We start from the raw sequence: 10574 nt of genomic DNA on the forward strand, positions 1-10574 counted from the left end.
GGAAGATTATTACCTTCGTGACTTTTAGAATTTGTGACGGTGTGTGAAGACAACACATTTGTCTCTTTTCAACTATAAAAGTCAGATCTGAAAGGTAACAATCTTTCAAATAGGCTTGCACAAAGTTTGTACACCTAAAACTTATACCTAGCATTTCTCTTATTAATAATAAATCCTGCTTGGATCAACCCAAATTTCAAATATTTTCTTCTTGGAAACCTTTTGGACATACTTTCAATGAAAGTATAACCTGCCACTTGGGAAAGGATCGGTACCGAAGCAGTAAGTAGAACAACCCATCTTTCTTTCAATGTTGTCAAATCTTTCTAAAATCTGAACTTTAGGCCATTCAAATATTGTGGATCTCTCCACGGGATGGGTCCTTTTTTCGTCGGACCCATTACATAATTCCCTTTCGAAAATTACAAGAAAAATACTTGTTCGTAATCAGATATTTGCCACAAAAAATGACTTGTTCTCATAGTAAAATATCATTTTCATTATAAATACCTTGTCACAAATAAGCGGTTTTCTTTTGGTATGCCACCACCTCCACGCATATCAAGTTAGCTTCTTGAAGGGTAAAACCATATTGGTGGTGTGTGATTATCAGGCAGTCTTTCAAGGTAACCCACACTATTATTTCATTGTGTTCAAAGCTCATCGTGATTTGGGGGCTTTGAATCAATACTACCTAAGCAATGATTCCTTTTGCTTTTTCCATGAAATTGTGTAGTGTATTATGATTCCAAAACAGAACATAATATGATTTGCATGTAATTGGTCTTCCTATGCTTGCTCTCGTCTAATCGTGGTTGGTTATCTTGTTTTTAACCATTCAAAGATGATGAACTAAACAAAAGACATGTAAAACAACAATATGCTTATGCCGTCTCTAGGAGGCCAGTAATATAGGAAATCAAACATGCAGAGCAATCAGATTGATTTGCAGTGTTCTACTTTAATGTGATCACTTGCATAGACAGCACAGGTGTTTTTTATCGATCGCATAGTGTGCTAAAGCATAAATCAATCTGTTTCTTGAAAAGTAAACCATCCACCAGATTAGCAAGTTGCAGGAAGACAGTAACAGTAACTACATATATGTATATGCATGTCCTTGAACAACTGCATGTCCTTGCCTCCCCCAATTCAGCGAGCCTCATATTGAACAACTGCATCAAACAGGAAGGGCTAATTTAGTTCAATGTTTTCAGCAACATGAGTTAAGACAAAAGATGTATACTTCAGAAACATTATAAGAAAGACAAACACCAAGATGTTGCAGGGCCATAATTCCAAACAGTACTATGGAAAAAGGAATAAGCCAATGACATCTATCTAACAGCTAGAGGGATCTTTAGCTCAAACTGTACCTCCTCCTGTTGTAAGAACAAGGTTGAAGGTGAGGCCATGAGTTCAAGACCCATTGGGTGCTCAACTTACCCATCCATAAATAAAACTGAATACTTATAAAGGAGGAGAGAAGGCAAGAGCCTTCCTGAACTAGATCTTGGAGTAAAATTGCAGGAAACCATTAAATTTGGATCCCTAACCCATCTCAACTCATCATTACAACTTTTTCAAATTCCAACACAAAATATAATAAACAATTCAACTTTTTCAAATCTCAAAATAATAATAATATTAAAAAATAATATTCTAATAATATTTTATCATTTCAACTCAACTCAACTCAACTCAACATCCAAATGTTAAAAAAACTTGATCAACTAAAAAACAGCAGGCCAATAGTGCACCGAAACAGCCCAGCTTACGCCACAGTGGCAACACCGTGAGCCTCCCTCAAGCCATGGTCAGACAGCTATGCCACCAAATTAAAAACAACAACATCAGTCACCAAACTGAAAACAAGCTGCCCCATGAAGCCCCTAGCCCCTGCAACATAAGTAGCAGAACCAGCTCTACAAACGATTGAGCCTCCCTGTCAACTGAAGCTTAGCACGTATGCCACAAGTGCACAACCAGTTGCACCAAACTCCAACGCATTACACCAGTTCAAGAATAAACTCTCTTTGTCACGATGGTGTCAAACCAGTGACACCAGCATTGTACAGCCTCCCCTGTTTTCTCCCCACTAATTCAGAGAAAAACTGAGCCCCTTTGTTTCCTTACATGGTCTGTTGCAGCACCAATCAAAATAGCCACCAGCCGCCCAGCAACTCCACTGCAGCTCCTCCAGCCATTCTTGTCGGTAACTCTCTCTCTTCTATGTTTTTCTTCCTAAGTGCACAACACACACTCCCTATAACTCTCGGCAGAGTTCTCCTCTCCCACTAAAACACTTAGACAGTTAGACTTATTAGGAGCAGATTTTGGGTCACAAACTAAGTGTCAAATATTAATGTTAAGGCCACGAGTTGAAGGTTATGGGCCACCATTTTGGACAAATCATATGTATTACAGGGTGATACTTGCTAGGTGATTATGAGGATGGATGTGTTACGGGCTATGGGGTCATGGGCACGAAAGTAGTATGGAGGTTACGAGTTGGAAGTCACACGTAGGCTTGTTAAGGAAGAATTGTAGTCTCATAAAAGATGGTGAATGAAATTATAAATTGAAATGATATTACGTGTTTATTGACTAGGTGATTGTTGATGCATTAATTATTGCACCGGGTTGCTAGGTAAGTAATATGATCACACACTTCATCACACATGTTTTCTATTATGTAAGTAATGATCACACCCTTCGTCATGCATGTTTTCTAAATTATGTAAGTGGAACGATCACACTCTTCATTATCATGCATGTTTTCTAAGTTACGTAAGTAATAAGATCATGCCATTTGGACACACATATTTTATAACATTATGTGAACAATTATGATCATGTCTTTCAAATTGCATATATTTTAAAAGCAATCATTAATCATATATGTGTTTTATAAACAAAAAGCCCATTACTCATGTCATGGTTTACAAAGTATTATTGCATGTACAAGCCTATTCATTAATATCCTCTTTTTAAATACCCTGTAATTATAAAAGTACATGAATGTGAATGGACTTGACAGCATGAGTGATGTTATTATTATTATTGAATAATGACTAAATGATTGACCGAAGACTGACGATTGATGATGGATAAATAATAAAAAATGATGGATTATGGTACCAAAGGCTAAGGGGTGGATATGGCAACACCAAGAGTGGCTCAATAGCGGTGCACCTAAAGACAACCCTTTCTTTTAACAGTTTAATGAAATCTCACTCAAGGCCTACCAGTGATCATGATCGTCGAAATTGCCAACCCTAGCACACAGGTAATTGTGTGTGATGGCTATTTTAAATGTTAGGACAGATATTACAGATATGATGGATATGATGTGATGAAATGGATGTGAATGAATTTTTGAATGTTTATGTTTTAAGAATGATAATTTTAAAAGAAAAACCTGCATTAAGTATATTATTTTTACAGCGTGATGTGTTGCTTACTGAGTATTTAACTCACTTTGTCGTTTTTATGTTTTAACCACCCCAAGTGAGGATCACTATGAGGATGGAGCTGCAGGACGAGACTTGGCTTAGGGAGACGAGGCAAAGGCCTAGCAATTCATGAGGATGTTTAGTCTGATGTTTTCAATATTTTTGTTATTTTTGTTAAGCACATGAAAGTTGAATGATTTTTAATAAATGCTTATGAAGACTCTTTTTATTTTAAGTAGTTTTAATAAATTATGTTTTATGTGAATTTATGAAATCTCCTAAATCAGGCTTCTAAGTAAAGTTTTTAAAGGCTAGTCATTCTAGGTCCCCTTGATTTCTAAAAATGGCATTTTCTTAACCCTAGGGGGAAGGGGTGCTACACTTTCTTCAGTTTCATCTTTCCATTGATCTCTTTGTTATGTTTTGTGGGTTTTTTTTTTGTAATTATCTAATCGGCTAATCTCTAATTTTTCTGTCTTCTCTCCTCTTTCAATCACACATGGATATCTAAAAGTGGGCTTTCATATTGGTATAAAACCCAGTGGAGGTGGCCTGCTCATATTTTTCATTGGATATGGAGGAAAACATTAGTCCTTTAGTACCTTCCTCCGCAAAAATCCAAAACCCTACGCCATCCCTCACACTAAAGGCAAGAGCCAAAAAAAAACCTGCTAACAACCAGTTTAAGATATGGGATAACTTTCAAAAGATGGCGTCTATTGATCCCATTGACCTTAAAGCCCGATGAAATTATTGCTCGAGGCTATTTAGGGGTCCTTATAAAAATGACACTTCATCCTTGTCACACCATGTCCGATTTTCATGTCATGCCTCTCCCATTAAAGAAACAAATCTTAGAAAAGGATCAAACACCATCACAGTCAGGGGGTTAGGGCAGATGGTAAAGGTTGCGTTGTAATTCTATAATAAATTGAGTAAATAGGCTAATATATTACTATCTTGCTTTCACAAAAATTGTGGTCCACTCAAAGATTCTTAGAAGCCCCCCCCCAAAAATCTGGACAAAGAAGCTCTGCTACAGCGTCAAAAGGAGCTCTGTTATGACATTTTGAGAAGATCTACTTGGCCACTAAATGAGTTCAGCACCGACATTAGACAAACGTAAGAAAATCATAGAGCCACCTTCGTAATTGAATAGTTATGTTATATCTGAGGCTCACCAATTGGTGGCTGAGATTACCCGGCACTAAATATGCTCACTCAGTCCAATCAGGGGCATTTTCCCTTTCCACATGAAAATTGGGATACTAGTTTAGGATTCTAGAGAGACTTACATTTTTTCATTTCTTACTCTTTATATGTTGCAAATCCTATGATTGAATCCTGAACTCAGACCAAGGTGGATCCCTAAGGCTTAAGTTCTAAAAATAACACAGCATTCTACTCAAATAGACTGATGTGAAATTCTGACTCTAACTAAACTAAAATAATGATCTATATCCACTGGTTAGTCTAACCAATAACAAGAGCAAGCACACAGCAATCACAAATCTTCTAATCACTCTAAATAATGCATATCTTACAATCTTTCGATTAGCTACTTCAAAACACGTGGTCCTAACCTTTATCCCCAGCATAGAAGTAATTTAAAAGCAAATATCTATAGCACATGACAATCACACACAAACTTCTGACAGTACAATGCATCACTGAATGTAACTAGCGTTTTGTAAACTACCACATATTTCATACCCAAACAAGAAAATGAAATAAGACTATAGAGCTGCTGCCATTGCTATAATATGAAAAATGAAAAATAGCTTACTACGGCGGGTGCGCTTCTTGTACAAGATGCGGTAACCACACTCTCGGCACTGTATCACATCACCTGGCTTCAGCGTGTTCTCCATCCCACAGTCTACGCCAAATAGTTCTCACAATCACATCACTCTTAAGACAAAAACAAATTATTTTTTTGACTACCGCTAATTATCAACCAGCATAAAATCATTTCAAGCAAAAACAGTTCAAGTAATTGATTGAAAGTATCTGATTAGTTGCCAAGAAAACTGAGATAAAGAAAAAACATTTTAGTCAAACCAGCCAGATAGTGAACTAGGTTTTAGCTTCTATTTTTTTTTCCTTTTCTTTCGTTTTCCTGGCATCCAAACGGAAAAAAAAAAAATGAATCGCAGGGATACCTCCGCAGATGTAGCTCACCGGTTCCGGTTGAGGATCCATCAAGTCGAAGATCCGGAGATATTCCAAGAAAAAGACGGCTTTTTAGGGTTTTCAGTATTTGGTGCAACTCTGAAATTGCGTGGATTTTAATTCCCATACAGAGATTCATGTTGCAAAAACCCGACCCTATAAATCCAGGTCTTGAACCGACCCGAAAATAAGATTGCGTTTGAATATTTAGTAAAGGTGAGCTGAACTGAGTTTTTTATATATATTAATGAGTTGAATAGGTAAAATGAATTATATGAGATCTATTTAAAATGAATTTAATATTATTTATAAAAAATTAAAAAAATTATAGATTTTACGTATAAAAGATTTTGAATTGAAAAAAATTATGTATCTTACCTATAATAAGATTTTGAATTGAGATGAGTTTAATAATTTGAGAATTAGATTGCGTTTGGATGTTAAAGTGAGTTGAGTTGAAATAATAAAATATTGTTATAATATTATTTTTTAATATTATTATTATTTTAAAATTTAAAAAAATTGAATTGTTTATTATATTTTGTATTGAGATTTGAAAAAGTTGTAATGATGAGTTGAGATGAGTTGAAAGATGTTTAGTAACCAAACAAAGCCAAGTGTTTAAATATTAGATTCAATTTAAAATTATACTGAATTGAGTTGATATCAACTGAATCTTACAACCAAACGGGACCTTAGTGGTTATTTAGAAAAAATTATCATCTCATCTCATTTTCAAATATTATTCACACACAAATACTTTCAAACTAATCATTATAATTTTTTAAATTAATCATTACATTTTTCTTAAATTTTTATATAAAAAAATTTAATTTTTTCAAATCTTTAAATAAAAATTATATTAAAAAATTATATATTTATTTTATAATATTTTTTATTTATTTATTTTTTAAATCTCATAAAATATTTTATTATTATTTATAAATTATTTTATTATTATTTAAAAAATTTTCTTTCCATCTCAATCTCAAAACTTATCGTTCAAAGCTAACCTTTGACTCTTTGAGGCCAAGTCCTGCAGGCAGCAGGCTGCAGGCTGCAGCGCGCTTTCTTGCGCAAGAATATGGTTTTCTTTTTCGTTTTTTATTAATTACACAAGTTACGTGCATATGCTGCCAACAGGCTGTCAGAGCATTCTTATTAAATTAATTAAAGTTAAAAAATATTTTTTATAAATATAAAAAAATTTAATTTTTAACTATTTCATTCACATAAATCTCTATATTGAGATATTTATTTTTTATTATATAATAATAAAATAATATAAGATGAATTTAATTTTAATTATTCACATCAAATCTTCACATTAGATTATATATTTATTTATTATATAATAATGAATAACTAATAATTTCAAAAATATTTAATTTTTTTAATTATTAATTTATTTTATTTTATCATGTTTTACTATTATACCTATTATATATTAATTAATAATCATATTCTTATTAAATTAATATATCACTAACTCAAATTAATATATCAATTTCAAAATTATTTTTAATTTTTTTAATTATGAAATTATTTTATTTTATCATATTTTACTATTCAGAATATTATATATTAATTAGTATAATATTATATATATATATATATATATATTATATATTTTAGCATTTCTCTAAGGATCGGTTTGGATAAGCAGCTCAGATGAGATAGGATAAGATGTTTTGGATGATAGTAAGATTTTTTGAATTAAGATGAGATTAGTTAGTTTGTAGAAAAGTACATGTTTGGATAGTAATATGAGATGAGATAGTTTTGACTTTTTGAGATTTAATATATTTTTTACTGTCCATGTCAGAAATGTTTGAGATGAGTTTAAAAATTTTTAGATGAAATAGAAATGAAATCTAACTTTGTGGATATCCAAAACCCCCTCTCATCTGTACAACCATCTAGCCATCCAAACTAACCCTAAGTAATACTACGTTTGTTTGTCATAATTGTTTTCCCTTTACTGGCATACATGCATGAATTGCCTCGTCACTTCTTTTACAAACTATAGGTTAGAATATAGAAAAATTCTTTTCATCAGCTACTATTTATTATCTCACCCTCCACATCCTATAAAAAATATCTCCACACTCTATGAAAAACACCCTTATATCCTATAAAAAAATTATAGATGTGAGTGTGGGAGTGAATAATAGATGATGAATAGAATTCTCTAGAATATATCTAAGTTGGCTTTGTATGCTAGTCTTTAACCTCTTTGCAAGGGAATTTCTCTAGTGAGTTCATGGCGGCAAGATAATGCTCCCTACAATTTCAAGAGCATGTAATACATGGTTGGAATTCTCGTACAAAACATTTTATTCTAATGTCGGTCTATAGAGCACAAATAGTGAAGTGTTTACATGATATAATTTAATTTAAAAAATAAATTTTAAAATTTAAATCTTACAAATTAAATTTTACTATTTAAATTATGTAAATTGTATGTTTTACCTACCAACTTGATATGAGAATAATGACTCATTCTCATACTGATTACAAAGAAATATTGGCATCAATCAGGGCTTTTGTTCAGATGTCCAGGTACGAAACTTGAAGAGTAACCATATTATTGGAGCAGTCCTTCTGTAGACAACCACCTCGAGGAACCCCTGCGGCATCATGTCTGATGTGGCATATGTGCAACGTCGTCGTTTGCATTTCCCTCGAAGACAGAAGGGGTCGGTTGGCCTCCTTTTCCATTTTGCCCATTTCCATGAAAACTACTCTTTTCACTCTGTCTTCAAATCTTTCCCGTGCATCTCACAAGTCCAATGAAAGTAGGTTTCAACGTAGCACCACCACTCCTCCGTAGACCAGCAGTCTCACCACTGCCTAGCTCATGCAGCACCTTGCACCAGACCATGTAAACAACCATGCATGCACCAAAGCAATTCCACGCTGCACATCGTCCACACGTACAACCTGCACCACCTTGCCAAAGCCAAGCCTCACGTAAAACACCCAAACCATAGGCCCACGTCTGCGGCATGCATGTTGCACCTCAACGTCGTCACCATCAGCAAGCTTCAAGCCACAGCCCATGGAACCCCATGCACAATAGCTCAACCAATCCCACCTTTAGACCGCGTCCTCACCGCTGCACTTGAACCCAGCAAACTGTGAGCCAAGCACCTCCACACCGTCACTCTTGCACCATCAACACACACATATGGTCTCCCCCTCACAGCACAACAACCGAGCAACATGATGAAACTTCCCTCACATGGCAAAAGCCACCAATGCCACCACCGTTCGCCACCCTCTTTGCAAACTCATTACGGTGAGCCCCTGTTTCAGCCCCTAAAAACAGAGGATTTTTGTGAGCCACAGCCAGCCAACCACATCACTAGTTGTCTCTCTCAGTGTCGTTGTTACTTGCCCAGAAAATGCTAGCAGTCGCACCCACTCCTTCAAGTTAGTTGCTGCCATCGCACCCTACCTCCTCCCCCTCTATGTTACTCTCAGTTTCCTCCCGTAATCTCTCATCACGTTGCCTCTCTCGTTCACTCATCACTCTCTCTCTCTCTCTCTCTCTATGTTGTGATCAGCCTGCCATCAGTACAGCCACCCCTCAGCAACCCAGCTCTGCCTCGTTCCCTTCCCTCACAGTGAGTATCTTGCACTGATTGAATACAGCCCTGTTCCAGTTGTTTTACATAATATATCTCATTGGCCACACAACATCATTTTGCCAATAATTGGCCAACAATGGCATCCTTTGAAAGGTCATTTCCTTTTCTCTCCCTTTCACCATTTCTTGAATTTCTTTACCAACTCTTACTAGTACGATAACATGAGCTTTCTTTGACTTTATGCTCGATTTCATTCTTTGACCCTATCACTCCCAAGTTGGCTTGGGTTTTCATCTGACATATACTAGTTAATTATAGAGAATATGGTGCTGAATTTTGACCATTATTTGTTGCTATATCTGAAAGTAGAGGTGGGCTCCGACTCTGACGGAGTCAGAGTTGTCGTTTCCGACCTCTGACTCCGACAAAAGTCGGAGCCGAATTGCCCCTCCGACTCCGACTCCGACTCCGAACTGAGTTGGAGTCCGATTCCGATCAGAGGTCGGAGCTTCGACATCCGATCGGAACTCCGAACGGTGGTCGGAGCTACGACCTTCGATTGGAGTTCCGAACGGAGGTCGGAGCTCCGACTCCGAATTAAATTTTCGAACTCCGTTCATAAATAAATTTCTAGTTGTTGTTTTCTGTTCTTTTTTTTTATTATTATTTAAATTTTGTTGTTCAATTTTGTTTCAGATAGTGAGCAACATATATTTTTTTGTAAAAGTGAACCATCTACAAATATTTGGTTTATTCAAGAGTTTTCAATAATTTAAATATTCCTTCTGATTTTGTTACTGAATTTTGATTATATCTTTAATTTTTTTTATGTCCGCCTGAAATTTAGCATTAAAAGTGCTCATGACTCATGAGTCGAAAATTACACAAATTTTATAGAGAAGAATGATGGTACGAATTTGTATAATTCGATTAATTTCAGTTGGATAATAAATTATAAATGTTTGAGAGAGGATGAATAAATACTAATAGAAATTATAGAATAAAGAGTACTTATCCCACGTCTTTGCTCGGAATATAACTACATAAATATAACTATATAAATAGTTTAAAAAGTAAATAACATGTATGATGTAGCCATAAGTTATAACAGTCTCATTTATAACGTAATAACAATATGACTCAGCCTTGAAATATAACTACATAAAAATTAAACACGAATTTCACTCAAATGCTTTTTGTTCCATTGGTCATGCCTGAAATGAAGATAGAAAGTTGCAATCAATAATAAATAAAAAATTGAACATGGTAAAAGAATAATTTGATTCTTACCAGGAAAGGGGGTTCTCTCAACTCCTTCCCAACTCTCAAGTGGCGTCCGTTCCAGACTCTCAAT

The 10574-nt window shown here is 34.9% G+C and overlaps 1 protein-coding gene across 1 annotated transcript; it reads right to left on the reverse strand.

Annotated features, from left to right (window-relative positions):
* Window positions 1-866: 866 nt before the first annotated feature.
* On the reverse strand, window positions 867-5754 carry LOC109012212 (DNA-directed RNA polymerases II, IV and V subunit 12). The gene is made up of 3 exons (XM_018993741.2): window positions 5618-5754; window positions 5242-5334; window positions 867-1175 (listed from the first exon to the last, which is right to left on the reverse strand). Exons 1-3 carry the CDS (start codon window positions 5655-5657, stop codon window positions 1153-1155), a joined length of 156 nt encoding a protein of 51 aa, XP_018849286.1. The 5' UTR covers window positions 5658-5754; the 3' UTR covers window positions 867-1152.
* Window positions 5755-10574: the final 4820 nt, after the last annotated feature.

The sequence above is a fragment of the Juglans regia genome, chromosome 15 (assembly GCF_001411555.2).
Source record: "Juglans regia cultivar Chandler chromosome 15, Walnut 2.0, whole genome shotgun sequence".
In the NCBI taxonomy this organism is placed as follows: domain Eukaryota; kingdom Viridiplantae; phylum Streptophyta; class Magnoliopsida; order Fagales; family Juglandaceae; genus Juglans; species Juglans regia.